Consider the following 23,048-nt stretch of genomic DNA (forward strand, 5'->3'; position numbering starts at 1 on the left):
ACTGAAAGGCTACATCTATGCAGATCTACAGTCTTGTTTCAACCTTCCACATTCATCTTTTGCTGTTGCCTTAAGAACAGAGGCAGAGGTGAAGTTGTGTTTGGCAATGCAGATCTGTCTTTTATGGAGCCTTTTAGGAAATTGGCTAGATACCCATATGTGTGAGTCAAAGAGATTGCACAGAATAGGTTGCTTATCTGTAACTGTGGTTTTGAAAGCAAAAAGCCTGCAGATTGATACACTTATCCTCATCTTCCACATCTGCAAATTTCTGTTACATGGCAGACTAGGAATTGAGAAGGCTCTGAGGTATATACAGACATATGCTTTGAGGAGTGAGGCTCCAGTCAATACTACTCCAGAATGTTCTGATTGTGGGTCTACACAAGTGTAAGATCATGTCTTTGTTTTATTTCCAGCATGTTTCTGTTTTTATTTTGTTGTTGTTGATGATGATGTGTTGGAATGTTTCAATATTTAAGTATTCATTTTAATCATTGTTACCCAAAGAAGGATGGATCTGTATATTTACTTAGAATCCGTGTCAGTATAATTAATAGAGATTATTTCAGAGAAAACTCGGATAATATTGGGTTATATGTAAATGTAAGATTTAAGAATGTTACTCTGCTAATGAACATATATTTATCTTTTGTTCTAGGATTTGATGACACCTATCCAAGTGGGAAATAAAACCATATATTTAGTTTCATTTTTTGAAGGATTGCAGCGTATTATCTTGTTCACTGAAGATGAAAAAGTTTTCAAAGTGACATATGAAAGTGAAAAAGTTGAATTAGCAGAACAAGAAATCATTATATCCTTACAAGATGTTGGCATCTCTTTAGTAGATAACTATTTAAAGCAGGAAATAGGTTATATTGGGATCACAAGGTAAAACATTTATAATATTTCCAATTTAATTAGTTATTTTTTGTAATGGTAGGTTATGAACTGACTTGTTTTCTATGGTGTAGCAATTAATAGTTTGATAGAAATCCTGCTGAATTAGATATTATTTCCTAAAAACATATCTTTGTGATGGTTTTAAAAATGGGTTCAGTGTGGCAAAATGAAGCACCTTTAATAGTGCAGTCTTAAGAATGGATACCTACCGAATTCAGTGGGATTCCCCCTGCACTGGAGAACCTAAAGATTCCTAGGGAAGAGTTTTCTCAGGTTAAAAAAGAAATTTATTTTGTAAATGTATCTATCTAGTTTTTTAAAAAATTGTATCCTACCTTTCTCCCAGTATAGGACCAAAGATTGTTCACAGACTAGATACTGTCATGGCCACATTAGTAAAGTCCTTGATTTAAGGAACCTGAAGCATATATTGCAGTTTCTTCAGATTAGCTTACCAAAGGTCTACGGCCAAATACTTTTAAAAGATAGGCTTCTGTCTTGTCTACAATATTGAAGTTCGAGGGGGGAATAACTATAAAAAAGTTTCCAAAGGATGCTACATTGAATATTTTCCCTACAGTTCATAGTTTCCTTACATGGGATTTGAACCTTGTACTGAATATTTTAACAAGATCCCCTTTCAAACCATTAAAGAACACTACATTAAAGTTATTGTCTTTTATGGTTGCTTTTCTGGTAGCGATTACATCAGCACAAACAATTTCAGAACTGGCAGCAATTTCAGTTAATCTGAAGTTTTATAAATTTGAACGAGATAGATTAGTGTTGCATCCATATTTCCCTAAATGTGTCTTTAAAAGAGCTGGAGCTGAGCTTGTATATTTACCACTTTTTCCCCTCATCCAAAACATCCATTAGCACATGAGTGAAATATTTTGGATGTTTGCAAGAGTACAGTGCAGTTGAGACATACAGAAGCCATGTTTGTCTCTTTATCCTCTTTATCCACTGAAGCAAAAGGCTTCTGACAATGATAGAAAGGTGGATCAAAGTATGTATTTTTCTTTGCTGTGATTATGCACAGCAGCCAAGGCCTTGTAATGCATGCCCACGCTCAACTAGGTCTGTATTTACAACCACAGCATATCCTATTTCAACATCATTTGAAGATATGTTCAATGCAGATGGTCTATTATATTTATCAGACATTACAAATTACATAAATTGAAATCAGTGCAGATGTCCTTCAACCAAAGTGCTGCAGGTGGTGGTGCGGTAAAGTTTATTGGTGCCCACCCAATTACAGAGGCTTGGATAAGTCACAATACTGCTTCATTGATCCTCCATACCATCTTGAGAATGAGTGGTTGGTACTCACCATGAATTATCAATCTGGGATGGCAGGAGGAGCAATCCACACCTACCTTGAGAAAAAGACTACTGTTTGTTTCAAGGTAAGGCGAGACAGATTAAGCATTTAGGATAGGCAGAGCAAGACTGGACAATGAAACTGTCAAGGAAGAGAAATATTTTCAACAGACATAATTGAAATATGTTTGGTCCTCCGCATTTGTGAGTTTCAGATTTGCGGTTTTGACTCTTCGCAACTTTGTAGCTGCTGCAATCTATTCCCTCCCCCTCCTCTGCCTGCCTGCCTGCCTGCCTTCCTTCCTTCCTTCCTTCCTTCCAGCCAAAACCAGCACTATACTTTCCCCCACTTTGCCAAACATTGCATCCTTCTCAATTCCAAATATCTTCCCTTGGAATCTGATGTTTGCAGCCACTCCCAGGAAGATCCAACTTCTCTCTCTTCCTCCCCCTCTCTCCCAGTCAGGCAAAAGCAACACCATACCTTCCCTTTGTGGTGATAGCTATAAACATCAGATTCAGAATGGAAAAACTTTGGAAATGAAGAGAATGCAAAGTTTGTCAAAATGGTGAAGAAGAGTGGGGGAGGAGAGAAGGTGAATCCTTTGCAGCTACGGCTGCTAACATCAGACTGAAAGTGGAAGCACATTGGAAATGTGGGGGAAGCAATGTGTTTCAAAGTTACAAAGAGAGTTACGTGTAGTGCTTTTGCTGGGAGAGGGCTCTGTATTATTCATGTTGGAAGGAGTTAATATTTTCACATTTTTCCACTTTCATGGGGGTCCTCGGCCCCTAATTCCCACAAATATGGAGGGGTAATTGTATAATTTGGACCTCTGCATCATCAGTTGGCATGTGGGGGGTTAACCTAATACTGGTTGATTGCTCCTCCTGCCATCCCAGAATAATTCACGTTGAGTACTAACCATTCAATTTTTAAACTGTCTAATCAAAAAGATTGTATGTACAGCGCTGTGTAAATTTACAGCGCTTTATAAATAAAGGTTAATAATAAAGGTTAATAATAATAATAATAATAATAATAATAATAATAAACTAGATTCCTTTTATTTCTAGCAAAACGTTAAATATTCAGCAGTAAGTATACTTTAAAGACCTAATAAAATGTAATTGCTTACTGGCTAGTCACACTAATAACTATGAAATATGTTTCAACTGATAAATAATCTCTACATTTATTTATTTTGTTTGCAAGTTCTGATGTAATTTGGGAGACAAAACCCAAGAAAAAGTCAAGATGGCGGCCACTGAGTTTGAAGCAAACAGAAAAGCTGGAGAAAGAATTTAGTGAATACTGTGATCATTCACCAACAGAAAATAAAATAGTGGAGCTAGATGATAATATTCCGGTAATTCTGAGAGGACTTTTTGTCCATTTATAACTCTGCTGTAAATCTTTTATGTAAAGTTTAGTATCTTGCTTATTACACTTTTACTAAAACCATATAGAGACAATCTTTTACCCACTTTTACTTTTTCTGTTCCATCCTAGCCATATATCTTACATGTCATTTTTCTGCAGCAGGAGGTTGTTGCTGTGTGTCTTCAAATGGTTTCCAACTTAAGGTGATTCTAAGGCAAGTCTAACATGATGTTTTCTTGGCAAGTTTTGTTAAAGGGGTTTTGCCCTTGCCTTCCTCTGAAGCTGAGAGAGTGTGACTTGCCCAAGGTCACCCAGTGGGTTTCCATGGCTAACACAGATTTGGATTCTGGTCTCCAGAGTCATAGCTCAGTGCTCAAACCACTCCAGCATGCCGGCTCTCAGCAGAAGGTTATAGCCCAATTTTGTTCACATTTACTCAGAATTATGTCTGAGTGTTTAACAGTTCATGTTATTCTGACATTTGTCTGCCCCATATTGTTTGGGAAGGAAAATGAAAGTTTAATGAGAGGTTAACCCCTGATCCTATTTTGTTCTATTTCTTCCTTGTGGGACTCTGTTAAGTCTTTGATGTGGGTTCTGTGCCGAAGTGACAAGTTGGCTTCCTATGTGACCTTTGTATTCTACCATTTAACCAGTGCTTCCAGCAGCTAATGGCTTCAGTGGTTATCACCCTTCTACCTGTCTAAGGAGGCACTCTTCAAATTGGTTTTCTGATGTGTTGCTGCTAAACAAAACATCTTACCCTGATTTTAGCATACCTTGTGGATCCAGTCCAAGAACCATTCCTATGGGACCTTAGTTATATCTAGGCAACAGGCATCATTGTGGGACCTCTATGCATATTTTTCTGGGAAAACATACGACATAAGTACACTCAAGCTATTAAGAGCCCTCCTCTCCCTCCTTCCAACTGTCATCTTCTGGCCTTAGAGGGAGTGAAAGGACAGGCCCGACGCTATTGGGCCTGGCCTCAATTAAGAAAAAGAGCCCTCCCTCCAGTCCATCTGCCTTGGTCCAGGCCTCAGAGGGAGGCAAAGGAAAAACCCCTCTGAGCAAATCATGCCAAGAAAACCCTGTGCCAAGAAAACCATAAGTCAGAAACAACTTAAAGACTAACAACAACAAACATGTATAAGATTAGGCTGTTCATGGCTTTTTTTTAAAAAAGTGAAATTTGAGTATTTCAGTTAGACACTTGAGCATATTTGAAATATTTCTCTTTGAACTGATGAAATATAAAAGTGCTTAAAATTGGCAGGATTGTGTTTTCATGCTTAATTGAAGGATATTTAAGAAATTTTAAGGAATTTTAAGAAATAAGTTGTTTTACTATATTAGCATATTAATTCAACATTTTAGCACTTTAGCATTTAGCATTTTTATTGTCTGTGTTTTATAGTCTGTTTTTAATGTTCGACCCTTTTGTGGAAGGGGTGTTACAAACATTATTATTAAATGGGATTTAGATTTGAACATTTTAAAATAACAGGTCTGCTTGACTCCTACTGGTAATAACATGAAAATACTACAGCCAACTGAAATCCCTGTGAGAAGAAGCTTTTTGCCAGCGTTAAAAGTACAGTATAGTACATCTGAACACCAATCATCCTTCAGAGTCCAGATTTATCGAATACAGGTATGTTTCAGGGTTACCAAAAGTGAACAATAAAATAAGGCTTTAGGTTGATATAAGCAAAGTAAGATATAATCAGTCTTTCACATTTGCAGTTTTAACGTTTAGCTTTGATTATTGGCAGATTTGATTAATATGTTCTCTGTAGGAATCTCTGTGTTCTCCAGTGTGACCCTATGACCAACTTTTGCCAGAAGCTGTGCCATACTTCCCATGGCATTTGTAGGTCTTCCAACACAATTTTGTGGTCAGCTTCCAGTAGATGTTGACCATAGAGTTGCACTGGAGAACCTAAAGATTCCTAGGGAAGAGTTTTCTCAGGTTAAAAAAAGTGTTTTTGTTTTATTTGCAATTTTTCTACTCACAGGGGTCCCTTACCCCAGCAAATGTGGAGGACCCACTATAATAACATATTTTTAATTTTGCTGTTGGTTTAATCCATGCAGTTGAGATTTCAAGCTTTTCTTTGTGATACCTTCAGTGGCTGATATTCATGAATGAGCTTTAACAATTAAAACTTTTATTTAATTTGAAATGTTCAAATGATGAAGGAACTGCTTAAAACAGATGTTTATGAAAAGTGTATTGAATTCCATCGTATAAACATCGGATTTAAGCATAATGTATGTTAAGCCTTTTAAACATTTTTAACATTATTAACATTTGTTAAACAAGTGAGTCCTAGAGCAGATCAAGCCAGAAATCTCCCTGGAGATAACAAAACTTAAGCTGTCGTACTTTGGACACATCATGAGAAGGCATGAATTATTGGAAAAAACATAAATGCTAGGAAAGGTAGAGGGAAGTAGAAAAAGAGGAAGGCCACATGTAGATGGATGGACTCTGTTAAAGAAACCATGAGTATCAATTTGCAGGAGTTAGGCAGAGCAGTGGAGGATAGGTTGTCTTGGAGGTCGCCATGGGTCAATGTCAATTTGAGGGCAGTTAACAACAGCAAATGTTAAATCTACTTAAATTCAGATTACAAAGTGCAGTCTTTATTGAATGAAGACACTAAAGAGAATTAGCAGTTGACTTCAATAAATTGAGATTTCTCTGTTTTCCCACCTTGATATGTGTGAAGCCAGTATAATTGCAAGCTAGGATGTTTGTCAAACATTTAAAGAAAAAACAAACATTTGCAAGTGGATATCTAACATGCACCATATTGTCCTATCATTGCCCTTGTCAGATACAAAACCAGATTCCTGGAGCCATATTTCCCTTTGTGTTCTATCCTATTAAACCTCCCAAGTCCATCTCCTTGGATTCAGGTTTGTTAACACTGTTTAACACCTTTTTATGCTTTTTTCTGCTGCTTGTAATAATTTAGGAAGATTGGGGGGCTGGGGAACTAATTCATAGTAAGCTTAGATAAAGTGCATTTTGTTGATAAGTTTATTTCTTGAATTTGCTAAATTTTCTAGAAACTTCAAGATAGCATATTGTTCAAACAGTTGCTTTTTCAATGTGGAGTTGAAGGCTTTCATGGCCGGCATCCATAGTTTTTTGTGGGTGTTTCGGGCTATGTGACCATCTTCTAGAAGAGTTTCTTCCTGACATTTCGCCAGCATCTGTGGCTAGCATCTTCAGAGAATGCTTGCCTGGAAAGGAGTTGCTTTTTCTATTTTCATTTGAATGAATTTTCAAATACTAAGATTAATTAGGCATTGTTATAAGTTAACAAAGCAACGTGATCCTCATTTTAACACTAGAAGTTATTAGATTCAAATGGGAAACACGCCCCCCCCCCCAAAGTTCCTGATCCTGAGGCAATGAAAGCTTTATAAGCTTTCGTGCACATCTTAGGCTACTCTTGCTTGACAAACATACCTGCAAATGTCATATGTATTCAGGGCTGGAAGGAACTCAGTTTCCTAAGCCCTTTAGAGCAGTGGTTCCCAACCTGGGGGCCGGGACCCCTTTGGGAGTCGAATTACAATTTCCCAGGGGTCGACAGGGACCCCCCTCAGAGCACCACTTCCCAAACAAAGGGCTCCCAAGCCATTAGAGCAGCAGCCACCTCCAGGCCCCCCCTCAGTTGTTTAGCAACTGCCCACAGAGTCCCCTTTCCTGCCTCTCTCAGGAACATAGAGCTCTGCAAAAAGGAAGAGACAGCACCAGTGTTGCCAACAAGCCTCGGAGATAATTCCCGGAAATGTTTGTCCAAAACCCGCTGAATCCCCCCAGATCACACGGAATATTCAGTCACAATTCCCGGAAAATTCCCATAATGTTAAAATGGCAGATGTTTTGCAAATAAATGTAAACATAATTGAATAAAAATAATTGTAACTTATTTCAACTCTCAAAATCACCATTGAACCAAAAAAAAAGAATCTTTCAGTCCTTTTAAGATATTTATTTTGACATGAAGGGGGTTCAGGAAGCTTTGTGCCAAATAGAAATGTGTTCGGATGCAACCGTACTGCAGAAATAAATCCAGTTTGACACCCTTTTAATTGCCATGGCTCAGTGCTAGGGAATCCTGGGAATTCTAGTTTTCAGAGACATTTAACCTTCTCTCTCAGCAAACTCTGGTGTGACAACAAACTACAATTCCCAGGATTTCATAGCACTGGGCCATGGCAGTAAAAACGGTATGAAACTGGATTGTCTCTAGAGTCTGGAGTGAAGATGCAGCCTGAGTTGGGTCCAAGACACACTGCAGAAATAATCCAGTTTGAGACTGCTTTAACTGCCCTGGCTCAGTGCTAGGGAACCCTGGGAATTGTAGTTTTGTGAGAAAGAGCTCTGGTGCCACAATGAACTACAGTTCTTCTTCGTGGTCTCTGCGAATCATAAAATGGGTTTCACTGCGCCTGCGCAGTGCTGTTCGGAAACTTCTGGAATCACTAGGCAAAGTTCACTTTGCAACATATAGAAACTTTTTGGCGGTAACCCCGCCCACCCGTTATAAGGCCCCTGCCTTCCCGCTCTTTCCCCAGTTCCATTTTTCCGCCGCGCTAGCTGCTTCAGGGAACTTCGCTCGCTCTTTAGCCTGATTGGAATCACTGTGTTTTTGACCATTCGTTGTCTCCCGCCCTTGATAACTTCGGACTCTCAGCTTGTTGACCTCGATTTTGGACTTTCCCTCCGCTTTTGTTTCTTCGGAAAGGTCTCCAGCACCTTTCAAAGTGTGACGTTGCGGAGACAAGGTGCATCCGGGAAAGGACCACGATCTGAAGACTTGTCCACTCTGCAAGCCCCTCTCTTCGCAGGCTCGGAAGAATTGTGAGTCCTGGCTGACTTTGGCCATCGACCAGGGCCAGACCCATGGGGGGGCCCCTCTCTTCATCGTCGGCTCCCTCGGCTACGCCGCCTGCTTCTTCTTCCCGGGCCAGCGTGTCCAGCGTGGTGTCTGCCCACCAGTGGATGAATCGTCCACCACTGCCGATGTGGCCAGTGGTTCATTCAGACCCAGTGCCACCAACAAACCCTCCGAGCGCCCCCACAAAACGTCGGAGACTGAAGGTTTCGAGCCCAGGACAGAGTCCAGGAGGAGGGCGTCCCTGGAGGGCTCGCGCTCGAAGGATCGAGCGTATGTGGCCCGTGGTTCATTCAAACCCAGTGCCACCAACAAACCCTCCAAGCGCCCCCACATAACGTCGGGGACTGAGGGTTCCGAGCCCAAGACGGAGTCCGGGAGGAAGGCATCCCCGGAGGGCTCGCGCTCGAAGGATCGAGTGGATGTGGCCCGTGGTTCATTCAAACCCAGTGCCACCAACAAACCCTCCAAGCGCCCCCACATAACGTCGGGGACTGAGGGTTCCGAGCCCAGGACAGAGTCCAGGAGAAGGGCGTCCCTGGAGGGCTCGCGCTCGAAGGATCGAGCGGATGTGGCCCGTGGTTCATTCAAACCCAGTGCCACCAACAAACCCTCCAAGCGCCCCCACATAACGTCGGGGACTGAGGGTTCCGAGCCCAAGATGGAGTCTGGGAGGAAGGCATCCCCGGAGGGCTCGCGCTTGAAGGATCGAGCGGATGTGGCCCGTGGTTCATTCAAACCCAGTGCCACCAACAAACCCTCCAAGCGCCCCCACATAACGTCGGGGACTGAGGGTTCCGAGCCCAGGACGGAGTCCGGGAGGAAGGCATCCCCGGAGGGCTCGCGCTCGAAGGATCGAGCGGATGTGGCCCGTGGTTCATTCAAACCCAGTGCCACCAACAAACCCTCCAAGCGCCCCACATACGTCAGGGACCGAGGGTTCCGAGCCCAGGATGGAGCCCGGGACAAAGGCGTCCTCGGAGGGCTCGCGCTCAAAGGATTGAGCAGATGTGGCCCATGGTTCATTCAAACCCAGCGCCACCAACAGACCCTCCAAGTGCCCCCACATAACGCCGGGGACTGAGGGTTTCGAGCCCAAGGCCAAGTCCGGGATGAAGGCATCCTCGGAGGCTTCGTGCTCGAAGGAACGAGCGGATGCGGAGGCCCTGGCCGTGCCGGTCCCAAGGCCAAGTCCGGGATGAAGGCATCCTCGGAGGCTTCGTGCTCGAAGGAACGAGCGGATGCGGAGGCCCTGGCCGTGCTGGTCCCATCCTCCAAGGCGTCGTCGAAGGCATCATCGAAGGCGTCCTGACACGCCTCCAAGCCGCCCAAGACGGGGGCACCCTGGGTGCCATCAATGAACACCGCACCGGAGGACGAGGGCAAGGCGACCAAGCCTCAGCCTTCAGGGATCATTGTCCTGTCAGACCTGCCGGGCAATCCCTTCCCCCCTCCCCGAGGAGCGGGGCGAGATGCCAGGATCCTCTAAGAAGAGGCACTCTGAGGGGGCTTTGGACGACTCCATGCCCAAGAGGCCCGAATCCACCCGGTACCAGGTGAGTCAGTGGCGTCCTCCAAGGGCGAGGAGCGCGCTTCGCACAAGACGCGCTCTCCAGCCAAAAGGACTCCGACTCCAGTTTCTTCTCGCCCGAGGGAGTGGCCGGCATTGTATGCGGTTTCCACATTCGACTCCCCGTTGCCTTCGACTGTGGAATTTGTCCGCGTCAATGCGGAGATGGCCAGACCTCCATGGAGGGCGTCCTTCCCTCTGACTGTTCACTCAGGCGAGGATGAACCGTCTGATGAGGATCCTTCAGAAGATTCACGAGGCTGAATCTCCGTCTTATGGCCCCTGACAGAGGGAAGCCCCCGGTGTCGCATGCGAGGGCTTCAACATCCGAGCCGTAGCGGCCCGCTCTGGAATCGGCAGCTTTCAGCTTCCGACGCGTCCCCCACGCGAGTCCAGGTGCCGGATCTCCCACTGGCATCAGACACCGCCTCTGAGCCAGAAATCTTGTCATGTTCGGAGGACCCATCAGACGATGAGGCCTCCATCCAGGCTTCTCCTCAGAGGTTGCATCACCTCGAGCCTTCTTTTCCCACCAGTGATGGCCGCTCTTTCAACGAACACATCATCAAGATGCCAGGGTCCCTGGACATTGGGCTTTTCCTCCCCGAGGAGAAAGCTCACGACCCAGTCGAACACAGGGTGCACGGCCGTGTACCGTCCCCGCCATCCATCCCACTGCTGCCGTCCCTGGAGACCTTCGTCAGGTGGCCCTGAGAGGTGCCGGCCTCCTTGGTGAGATCGTCCCGCAGGATTGAATCCCTGTACCAGATCTCTCCATCCAGCGGTTTCTGGTTGACCGGCTACCCCAAACAAAATTCGGCGATAGTCGAAGGGACACAGCAGACCTTCAGATGGCTCTGTGCCGACATGCATGGCTGCATTGATCTGACCTGAACACCAACGTCAGAACAGCTATTGAGGACATGCCACTTCACGGCTCTGGTCTCTGTCACGCTGAAACCGACGAGCGCCTGAACCGCAATTTCAGGATGAAGGCAGCGGCCAAGAACCACGGGATGTCGTCAGCCTCCATCTCGCCCGGCCGGAAGAGACAGCGACCGTGGCAGCCCCAAGGTCGGTCGCATCGGTCTTTCCAGCAAGACCGACAGTCTCAGCAGCAGGACTCCCAGAGGTAGCGTTACCCCTCTCAGTCTTCCTCCTCCTCTGGCCGTCGCAACGCACACACACACACACACACACACCCCGGTATCGGAAGTCCCGCCATCAGGATACCGACCGGGGGAAGAAGAGAACCCGAGGGGTTCCTCCGCACTTCGTCTCCCTCCCCTCCGGTTCTCAGACATCTTGAGGCTTTCCCACTACCGCCGGTTCCGGATGGTAACCTTGGCCTCTATTCGGCCTCTACTCCACCAGGGCCGGTGGTTCGCGATGTTCGACCTGGGGGAAGCCCACTTCCACATCGGAAGTCGAGAGTCCCACCGGAGATCCCTCGCCTTCGCCGTCGGCTTCACTGCGTACCACTGCAACGTACTTCCCTTCAGCCTAGCCACGGCCCCGAGGGCCCTCACAAAGTGCATGGCTCCAGTGGTGGTATACCTCCATCAGAGGGGTTACAGAGTCTTTCATATCTCGGCGACTGTTGTTGCCGCCAACTCACAGTGGGATTACCAGGAGACAGTCCCATTCGCCTTGCACCCTGGGTGCCCCTCGGCCTGATTGCCTCCGAAGAAAAGCCACTACACACCAGCCAGGCAGGCTAAGTTCATCGGGGCCATCCCCGACTCTGAAGGATGCTCCGACCTTCCCCCTCCGGACCCTTTCAGGTGTTGGCAGCTTCACTAAGCCTTGCATCTCCCACAGAAAGGTGAGACGTCCAGGTAGCCCTAGGCCACATGGCGTTGACAACGTTCGTGACGCCGTGGGCAAGGCTTCGCCTCCGCCCCCTTCAGGCCTGTTTCCTCTCGGTCCCCTCAGTCTTCAGACTGATGGAGGACTCCCCGACCAGCTATCTCACGGTACTGAGGCCAATGGCCGCTTCTCTGAGATGGTTGTTGGCTTGCTTCAACGTCTCCATCAAAATGCCCTTCCAGCAACCCCAGCCTCAACTGACTTTGACAACAGATGTTCCCCTGGAAGGCTGGGGCGCCCACCTGCTCGACCTTGTTGTCAAGGACAAGTGGTCCGCCCGGGACAAACGTTTCCACATCAACACATTGGAAATGCTGGAAGCTGACAAGGCGTTGAGGGCATTCAAATCCGCTGTCACGGACAAGGTGGTCCTCCTGAGAACAGACGGCACCACTGTGATGTATTACATCAACAAGCAGGGAGACTCCAGATCCAGGACCCTGCTCGAGTTCATTCTGCGCGTCTGGAGCTGGTTCATCCAGAGACAGATGCTCCTCTGCGCAATTCACCTGCCAGGAGAGGACAGTGACCTGGCGGATTGCCTAACCAGATCTCCTCCGGTGCCACGAGTAGAGGCTCCATCCGGAGATGGTCAGCGACCTGTTCGACTGGTGGGGGATCCCCCAAGTCGATTTCTTCGCGACCGAATGGAACAGCCACTGTCCCCAGTTCTGCTCCAGGAGGCGAATGGACGGATCCCTCGGAGCCGAGTTCGCCTTCCTTTGGATGGGAGAGCTGCTCTACGCCTTTCCTCCCTTCCCTCTCATCATCAGGGTGGTGTCCAAGATGACAACGGACCAATCGGATGTGATCCTGATCGCTCCGTGGTAACCGTGGCAGCCCTGGTTCGCGTCTCTTCTCCACCTCCAAGAGATGCTCCCTCCGCCTCGACTTCCGTCTGGACCTGCTGTCGATCCAGGACGGCCAGATCCTCCACCCGGACATCGAGAGCCTGCCGCTGGTGGTCTGGAGAATCCAGCCCTAGCCTCACTGCCTGATGCGGTGAGGACTGTGACCCTGCCTATGCAGAAACCATACACCCAGCGGTCCTATGCCATTGAGTGGAGGAGGCTTAGCCTCTTCCTTGTAGAGGTTCCTTAGGAGATGTGCCAACCTGCACCCTCTTAGGAGATGTGCCAACCTGCACCCCCTTGGGTCAGTACTGCTACCAGCTGGAAGCCTGGAGGCGGTGCTGTCCGCTCTTCAATCCAAGCCTTTTGAACCGATGGCCACGATGGACTTGAGATTGTTGACTTGGAAGACTGCCTTCCTTGGGGTCATCACCTCCGCCCGCTGTGCGGGCGACCTCTGTACCTTGTGGAGGGACCAGCCCTTCCTTAAGTTTACAAGGATTAGGTAGTCCTCCGGTCAGACATTACTTTCTTGCCCAAAGTACTGCCTGCTTCCCACATGGGCCAAGACATTGTGTTGCCTACTCCGGCGTCCAGCCCAACTTCGGACGCAGAGTGAAGCCTGCACTCTCTTGATGCCAGGAAGGCGCTGGTTTTTCACTTGGACATAACCGCTGCCTCCAGTCGGTCCGAGAGATCCTCTCTGTGCTACTCGGAACCAATGAAGAGGTTGCCTGTGTCCGCGCAGAGTTTTTTCCAATGGGTGGCTGGTACCATCCACCTCTGCTATGAACTGTTGGGTAACCACTCCCTGACAGGGCTCGGTCACACTCCACAAGGGCAGTGTCACAATCCTCAGCATCTCTGTCGGGGATTCCCTTAGAGGATGTCTGCAAGACTGTTGTCTGGTCCCAGCCTCTGACTTTCATAAGGCATTACAGGCTGGACACCAGGGCCATCCTAGACGCAGCTTTCGGGAGGGCTGTGTTGGTCTCAGGGTTGCATTGGTTGCACCACTGATGATGTTTCTTTACAAGGTCATGTAAATTATGCCACTGTTTTTACATTCCTGTTGAATGTTAGTTTGCACAAATTGCCATGGGATTGGTCTTGCATGGCCTTACGTTCCCTTCTCAGGTTCTGCAATGTTATGGCTGTGTTGAGGTGTTTGTGCACAAACAAAGACTGACTCTTTTATGGTTCAAGGTTTTTATTGTGTCAATAATATACCTTGGTTACCATAGCTTTGGTTTCAGGACACTCCCTCCGCCGCATACCTAAGCTTGTCAGTCTAAACCCATTTGTATGATTCGCAGAGACCACGAAGAAGAAGGACAGGTTGCTTACCTGTAACGGTATTTCTTCGAGTGGTCATCTGCGAATACATACAAATCCCACCCGTCCATCCCCTCAGTGTTCTGCTCTTATTGGCTCTTTCCATCGCCTGCTTGGCGGAAAAATTGCGGAACTGGGGAAAGAGCGGGAAGGCAGGGGCCTTATAACGGGTGGGCGGGGTTACCACCAAAAAGTTTCTATATGTTGCAAAGTGAACTTTGCCTAGTGATTCCAGAAGTTTCCGAACAGCACTGCGCAGGCGCAGTGAAACCCATTTGTATGTATTCGCAGATGACCACTCGAAGAAATACCGTTACAGGTAAGCAACCTGTCCTTCCCATGCATCTGAGGAAATACGCTTAAGTCTAGGAAAGCTCATGCTGCCAACTTTTCTTTCAGTGAGACTCAAAGTTGCTACAAGATCTCTCTATCATCATCACCATTATTATCATTATTAAATCCAAATGCAGCTGAAGAACTGGACTTAAATTGGCAACACTGATATCCTGTAGACTCATTCTCTGGGGCTGTGATCTGGAAGCGTGGAGGCAATTCCCTTGTTCAACCAGGGAATCCTGGGAATTGTAGTTTCTTGTGACATGTTGAGACACTGCTTTTACCGGCAGCCAGGGCTCCATGCATGAAATTCTGGGCTTGGTGGTTTGTTGTGCCCAGAATCCCATCATCGCAAGGAGCCTTGCAGTTAGAAGCAGTGCCAAACTGGATTATTTCTGCAGTATGGATGGCAATGGAAAAGGGAACGAAAACAGAGCCACAAAACAAAATTCTGGGAAGATAGGGCAGGGATGCCAACTTACCAGGTGCTCTGCCCATGCTCAGAGGCATATTTAATCACTAACACACACACACACACACTCAGGGACATCACATTCACATCACACAACCCAAATGGTCCACCTCACAGTATAACAACGACCCTGAGAGGTAGGCTTGGGGCACTCTGCCCAAGCTCAGGAATTCAGAAATTCAAATGTCACTCTCAGGCAGACACAGAAGTCCACAACATCAAGCCATTATACCATGATCAAGTATTGCCTTTGTGTGCCTTAAAACTTATTTCTTACTTGGAAATCCAAGGCAATTGGGATTAAGCCAGCCAAGATCCCTCAGTCCCTGCCTCTCTCCAGCACTGCAGCCACTTTGCTTTCCCCTGGAGCCTGAGAATGCCTGGGGGGGGGGGCAATCACTGTCCTCTCTCTGATTGGCTGAACTGTTAGTGTGAATGTGATTCCTCCAAACAGTTGGGGTTGGTTGGGCTTGCTCCGTCCTGGCTCTCAGAGGGAGTCATGAGAGAGAGAGAGAGAGAGAGAGAGTGTTTTCTCCAGCCCTCTTGGCTGAAAACTGTTACACTCCAAAGGGTTGGTTGCTCAGCAGGCAGCAGTCTGGAGCTGAAAGAGCCAAAGTCGCTGAAATAGGCACTGAAATAGAGCAAGGCACGAAATTCACACGAAAAGCTCTGAAAAGTCCCCGTTTTCGCGTGAAAGTCGCGAAATTGGCAACACTGGACAGCACAGCCAAAGAGTTTCAGTTTCACTTTGAACCACTACCCCTCTGCCCTTCTATGATGGGGCTTTCTGGTCAGGTTTCTCCAGAGGAGCTTTGCCATTGCCATCCTCTGAGGCTGAGAGAGTGTAGCTCCTTGGGTGTGGCTTCATGCCCAAGGCTCAAGGCATACCTATCCTAGGGCTTTCTGGACAGGTTTCTTCAGAGGAGGCTGGCCATTGCCATCCTCTGAGGCTGAGAGAGTGTGGCTTCATGCCCAAGGCTCAAGGCATACCTATCCTGGAGCTTTCAGGACAGGTATCTTCTGAGGAGCTTTGCCTTTGCCATCCTCTGAGGCTTTTTTGTGATTAATCACTATGCTTTACTTAATTAAATGAAAATACGATTCATAACAGTAGCAAAATTAAAGTTATGAAGTAGGAACGAAAATAATTTTATGGTGGGGGTCACCACAACAGGAGAAACTATATTAAAGGATCACAGCATTAGAAAGGTTGGGAACCACTGCTTTAGAGAAACAAATATTTTTTTTCAAAAATCATGCAACTGTTGCAACTGGAATCTGAAAAACAACATGTTTGTAACTTCATTAAGTTACTCAGTCAGTTTGCATCTGCTGAATTGAAAATATTTGTTGATATACATTCCTCAGTTTAGTAGCTGGCTTCATTTCCTCCCATATATGCTTCATATATGCTTCTTTTCTCCTCAGACCATTGATTTGTACAACCTTTCCATTATATCCTTTGCAAATGATCTCTATTATATATTTCTGCACATGTAAAAAAGAATTGGATTCAACATGTTTTTAACTTTTATTTGTAATAATTATTATCTGTGTTTTAACTGCCTTTAACAGTCCTTTTTTAAATAATTATGTTGTTTCATTCTTTTTTAAAATAAAATTTTGTAAAATTTTAACTGAATACTGTTTTAAATTATTGTAAGCTGCCTTGTGAGAAAGGCCAAGTATAAATTCAAGAAAGAAAGAAAGAGCGTCAACCTATGCTCACATTTTTGTTTGATATTTCCATAGAACCTAAACCATTTACAGACGTCAGTATTGTCATGAGAACTGCAGGGCATTCTCAGATATCACGGATAAAGTGAGTACAATTTTCTTAATTTCAGATGTTGTGTCTAGGGTAGAACACTGCATCTAGATTTCTGGCTGGAACCTTTCGTAGAAATCATGTAACACCAGTTTTAAAGCAATTTCATTGATTTCTAATATGCTTCCAGCCTGAGTGCAAGTTGCTTTAAAGCCCTAAACAGAGTTGGGATCTCACTAAGGGCAGAAGCAACTCTCTCTATATGCCCCTGCCTGAAAACTAGTGCTGATGAAAGTACCTGTATCTTTGTCAATTATATGAGGACATGGGATAGCAATACATTGTATGAGGGCTCCATTCCTGCACCACAGTGGCTGTCTGAATGGGGATCCCACTGGGCCACCTGGAGCATCCTCTGTTGCCACAGTTCACTCATTCTGAGGTCAAAACGAGGTGCCCAGCATGTGAGTGTTGTTGGACACCTCATTCTGACCCCAGAAGTGAGCAACCTGCAACAGTGGCGGATGTACTAGACTGCTCGCCAGGGTGCCTGTGCAGACAGTCACTGTGGCACGAGAATGGAGGGTCAATTAATGGGATGTCAAGGCAGCTGCAATTGCCCCTGGAGTATCCTGGCCCATGCAGAAAGGACCTATGTTGCTAAATTGTTTAATGGTTCGATTTTCAGATTGCTTAATACATTTTTTAGCCTGGTTTGTTATAAATTGCTTTAAGATACCAGTAGTTCTTATTTGTATGCCATCTGGGATCCTGTGATATAGAGTAAATAGTTTAATAAATAAAATATTAATAGTCCTGAATCAGAACACTGATCTCTCCAGACCAGTGTTGTCAACTGTGGCTCTCTGGGGGTTCCGGGAAGATTTTTTTCCCCTAGTGCTACATGGAGATTCCTAGTGTTTTTTGCAGCTATTCCATCAAAATGCCAACTAAGCCAGATTCTGTATATTAGTGGGCCCCAAAACTGTTTTTGGATGCTCTCCCCTTTTCTCTTGCATGACAACCCTACCACACCTCTTCCACAGCTACCTCTTGATATTAGATCTACTGTTTGTGCAGCATCCAGGCAGGCAGTAATATCTAACTCAATTTCACCCAGCTCCCCATTGTCTCCTCCTCTGTATCAGCCTCTCCTGTATGAATACAACAGTGGTAGTGGACCAGGCCTGCTCTTCCCTCTTACCTGCACTGACCTTACAGCAAAAGGGGGGCTGGCTAGCTGGTTGCTCCATTGCTGTGATCAGGGTGACCAGGTACAAAGGGAGCAGCAGTTGAGCAACTGGTTGAGCAGTGACTTCTTGCCCGTACTGGTCTTTGATGCAAGGTCCCTGCTACCTTTGCACCCATTCATCCTGGGAGCAGCAACTGAGCAGCTGCCTGGGAAGTGACCAAGAAGCCTCTTTCCCATGCCAGCTTTGTGTTCAATTGCTGCACCCTTTGCATCTGGTCATCTTAGCAGCAGCATCCTTGCAGCAAAGGCCAACATAGGCCTGTTACAGACAGGCCAAAATAAAGCTGCTTCGAGTCACTTTGGAGGTATGGTATTTCAATGATGCATGCGTCCTAAGAGTCCAAAAGCTGCACAAAAGCCACACTCCAGTTCGAAGCAGCTTTATTTTGGCCTGTCTGTAACAGGCCATAGGCAAGAGGCTTCTCAGTCATTGCTCAGCCAGCTCCTCAGTTGCTGCTCCCAAAGTGTCCAAGTTCAAAGGGAAAAGCTTTTCCCCAGTGACAAATGACTCTCAATCTGAGAGAGGTAAAGGTTTCTTTTGAAGAATCAACCCTGGATACTCCTCCTCATAAACATGTCTTCCCCACACTGTTTCAAGTCGTCAGCCCCAAAACATTGTTTCTTCTCTGCTACTCTTTCAGCTTGGCCGACAAAAGAAAGCAAGAGCCAAGTTCTGGGAAGGTTCACAAAGCTTAATCAGGGTTCCAAATGTGAAACCACATTTTTGACACCGCTTCTCCCCACCACCACCACCACCACCACCACCACATGTTGTACTCCTCATCCCAGCCATGATCCTGATGGTTGGGATGAAGAGTTCCCCTTGTCTTTCTTGCTTTGGCTGATTTCTTTACACTTGCTGATTTGGCTGAAGCCCACTGCCCTTTGTTCCCTCACAGCCCTTCTGGATCTTTCCACTGCCCCCAGGGGAGCAGTACTACCACTTTGGGAATCACTACTGTATAGCTTCTGAAATCAGATAAGACTGGGCATGCTCAGAGTAGTATGGTGGTATTGACAATTTAAATTAGCTTGCAGGTAATAATAAGCAATACGCTATACGTTCACTTCCAGTATTAATTTTATGGCCACTAAACTTAGATGCATACAGGTATCACTTTAAAAAGGTTATTAATATGTATATTTTACCTCCAACATCCATGTGAATAACTCCCCACTGAAATTTTTCTGTGTATGTTCGTGTGATGCAATAGTTATTGAATGTATTTTAAGATAATATATTTGTGAAAATCAACTAACTGAAAAAGGAAAATAAAGCCTAAATTTGATTGGTAGTCCAACCCAAATTAAGATTAATTGAATCAAATGAAGTTACAAGCACTAACAAGTTTCATTTATTCAGTGGCTTTATTTTGTTTGAAACTAACAATTGCAATTAACAGTTGGGCTTAAACTGTCCTTGCAATGAAGTGAAAGCTCTAAGAAGACTGAGCTGTTTCTGAGCTATTCTGTAGTACCCAAGCATTTCAGATGCAAAGACCTCCCAGGCTTCTGACAAAAGTCTTTACAGTAAGCAATACCTTGCTCTAGATGAGCCAGTTTTAGAAACATGTTGTTTCTGAAGTCTTTGGTGTTCTTTCTCAAGATGTCTTAATTCTTTAACATAACCTATATTGATGCCATGTATTAATAAAAAAAGAAAATGCAGTGCTTTCTTTAATTGGCAAACATAATTTAAAAACCATTACAGCTGCAGTGCTGACAATGGTTTAGATTTAAGTTAGTCCCAAATAAAGTTGTTCCATTGAATCACTAAAAATCAAATGTATGTTGACTTAGCAAATTCCCATTGATTCAGTGTGTCTGCTGTTGTTATAATAATATAATAATTATTATTTATTTATAGTCCACCTTTTCCTGAAGGAATCAAGGCGGATTACAAAACAGAAAGCGACTATAAAATGCAAATTACAATAAAATCACATAAAATAATCCCTTACCCTCACCTCCTTCCAGTCATAGCCCTCACCATTATAGAATAATGAAGCACAATAACAGTTCGAATAATTATACAAATTTTTTTAGCTCTAATAGCTGGATGTAGGCCAGTAAGCTTGTTCAGAAACAATTGTACTGACCTGAGTAAATATGCATTGACTTGTATTTAAAGAAAATCTTTCATTTATATTGATTTAGCTTTTTTTAAAATAGAAAAATTTACATGCTTCGTATTTTTTTGTTGTTTTTATGAACAGTGTAAAATATGTTGTAATATTTTGACACTTTCTAAATTCGTTTGCAGGTATTTTAAAGTCCTAATTCAAGAAATGGATCTTTGCTTAGATCTTGGTTTCCTTTATGCTTTGGCTGATTTCTTTACACTTGCTGATGAAGTACCCAAAGGCCAAGAGGTATGAATGGCTATTACATCAGTAAATGTGTCCTGAACATTATATATCAAGTAGTTAAAAAGAAATATGGAATAGTTGTTCTTCATGGTCTCTTAATCACACAGTTATCTCCATCTGCATGGTGCATCATTTGGAACCTTCTAAAGCTTGTTTTGTAAGCTTTTTGGCAAGAGCTCTGCCCATCCTCCTCACAGCTATCCAGCATTGCTCCCACCTAAACCCCACTTCTTTGTTGTCCTTTGTGTCAGCAACATCAGTGGAACTGTTCAGAGCTATCTATTCGTTTGTATGTGACTTGGACTTCTTTTTCTTGGCATTGTTTCTTTTTCAGCAGTGTTTCTTGAATTAGCAATTTTACTTGTTACTCATATTCTGTTCTTCTGGTTTAATATAGTCTATATTTTGGCTTCCCTCTCGATTTATGACTCAGCTGTGTTATGGACTCTGTCTCTTGGTTTGATCTTGGATTTTCTGATTAATGTTTTCACATAGCAATTTCCTTTGGCCTACTAAAGTTTCATCTGAGTCTTTTAAAAATGCATCCTGTGTGGAGCAAAAATTCCTGAGAAGCACAGCCATGTGTATTGCCTCTTGAGCCTTGGTAAAGGTCACAGTGTGAGGCCTTTTAGGCACTGGAGCATGCAGGAGCATAAAAACCACTTGTTCAAACTGTTGGTTTTGAGGCAAATTAAGTAGCAGTGGAAGAATTCTTGTGGAATCAAAGATATAGAGATATATTTGATAGCATCTTTTTGGAAGAGTATAACATGGAGTGGTTTCTTATCTGGCTTATGAACTGGCAAAGGAAGACCCATCACTCCGTGTTCCTAGCCATTCCACAAGGTCCATGGTTGCACCATCGTTTTTTTTAGGGGTGTGTGTCATGGGGCCCGTGGCTACTCCAGTTGGGATGGGGTTGACGGGTAGCTCCATAATGGCAGAAGGAGGAGAGGACGCACCACTGAATGCTCAGCACCTTTATTTCCAAAACCAAATACAGTACGTCCACATTATACGCGGGCGCGTTTTACACGGCTTCCAGCATATGCTGGAAGCCGCGCTGGAAGGAAGGGAGCCACCGCCAGAAGGAAACAATGGCACATGCTCCCGTGGCATGCACCCTGTGCGCCACTGCCGCAGGCATGAGCCCTGTTCATTTTGAATGGGGCTTGAACATCTGCGTTTTTTCCCTTACGCGGGGGGGGGTCCTGGAACAGATCCCCCTTGTAAGGGAAGGGAGGACTATATACCAGTTTCAGTTTCTCCTACATGGCTGGCCAGTTACTTCACCAACCACTCAACTTTCCCACTCCAAGACTTAGGGACGGATATCTCTCCTTCCAGCTCCGGCTCCGGCTTCCCTCATTCTCGTGGCCCAGGGCTAGCCAACACCGCCCACAAATGTCCCAATAAAGACAAGGTCCGTGCCCAATCACCAGGCAGGCTTCGTACGGCCCCTCTTCCATTTCTGAGGTTGCCAGGTGGGCTCGGTCAGTGAAGAAGCCCTCCAGTCTATGGTTCCGGAGCCCGTCACTCCCAATACTGCCCCGTCTACCTCGTAGGTGTTGGCGGGTCAAGTCCGCAGTCCAAGCATCCCGAACCCAACTAGCAGTCTCCTCCTCATGCCCCATCTTCTCTCCTAACTCCGGCATCTTCCTTAGCTCCTCCTCCCCCTCCTTGAGCCTCTTCTCCTCTTTTCTAGCCCACGCACCTGCACTCTCCCCAGGCCCCGCCCCCATCACAGCTGAGCCTCATGTTTCGGCGGTCTCCCTGGGCCTTGCAGCTTCTGCACGGCCCTCTTGTTCACCGTCTTCCCGTGCGGGACACCAACCCAACTCCTCCCCATCATCCACCCTCTGACAGTGTGCTTTTGGGGGACATGTGGGCAGAGTGACTACATGGTTACAGCTTTTGACCTTCATCTTCCACTACAGACTGATATTGCCTTTAGCAGTATTATTTGTTATTTTCCTGCCTAGAATGACACTACTGCCTCCTCTGGTTAGTAACTTTCTAGTCTCCCACAAAGAAGAAGGGCAGGTTGCATACCTGTAACTGTAGTTCTTTGAGCATTCATCTGTAAAATCACACAAACCTGGCCATCTCCCCCTCATGTCCTCTTTAGCTCCTTGGATGTGCTGATACAGCCTCCATGGATTTGAGAGTTTAGGCAGGAACTGGGCTAAATAGCTGCATGGAGGGTGGAAAGGCTATTGCCAAAAGCTTATATATTAGCCCTGGAAGTTTCTGCATGATTCATTGCAGGCCCAGATGCATAATGTATTGTGGACATTTGTGTGAGTTCACAGATGACAAAGCATTACCTTTGCAGGTATGCAACCTGTTCTCATTCACCAAACACATACACAGGCTGACTGAGGGAACCATCAACAGGTGCAGGCAGAGGCAGTACATTACCAGCAGCTAGTAATAGACTCCTAATCCTGTGGGAGTCCATTAAGAGAAAGGCATAAAGAACATTTACTCTTGCCCAAATAAAAATTAATCTCAATTTGATATTTGGCATATCCACAGGGTACCTTGGAAGTGACAGATATGGATATAAGCATATAAGTGATTAGACTGACAAGCCTTAATCTCAACTACCTGAGGGCGGATCTCTATATTCTGGTGACTTTGCATTAAAATCACTTTAGTTCAATCATATCTTTGATCATATCT

At 45.4% G+C, this 23,048-nt stretch overlaps 1 protein-coding gene across 7 annotated transcripts in view; it reads left to right on the forward strand.

The window, feature by feature from the left end:
* Positions 1-23,048, forward strand: part of LOC149286012 (intermembrane lipid transfer protein VPS13A-like) — a 207,055-nt gene that overhangs the window by 147,502 nt on the left and 36,505 nt on the right. For 6 of the 7 annotated variants that reach the window (XR_016277743.1, XM_089494507.1, XM_089494502.1 and 3 more), the window contains 6 exons: positions 662-894; positions 3,452-3,605; positions 5,130-5,276; positions 6,466-6,547; positions 16,727-16,796; positions 20,258-20,366. Coding sequence is in view for 6 of the 7 variants with exons in the window: in XM_089494507.1 (XP_089350633.1) it covers positions 662-894; positions 3,452-3,605; positions 5,130-5,276; positions 6,466-6,547; positions 16,727-16,796; positions 20,258-20,366 (795 nt within the window). In the remaining variant the exon portion in view is untranslated. Of the gene's footprint in view, positions 1-661; positions 895-3,451; positions 3,606-5,129; positions 5,277-6,465; positions 6,548-16,726; positions 16,797-20,257; positions 20,367-23,048 lie in introns of those variants that run through there. The other variant, XM_089494508.1, reaches the window with a different exon arrangement.

The sequence above is a fragment of the Sceloporus occidentalis genome, unplaced genomic scaffold (assembly GCF_023333645.1).
Source record: "Sceloporus occidentalis isolate IW3139 unplaced genomic scaffold, rSceOcc1.0.p SCAF_73, whole genome shotgun sequence".
Classification (NCBI taxonomy): Eukaryota; Metazoa; Chordata; class Lepidosauria; order Squamata; family Phrynosomatidae; genus Sceloporus; species Sceloporus occidentalis.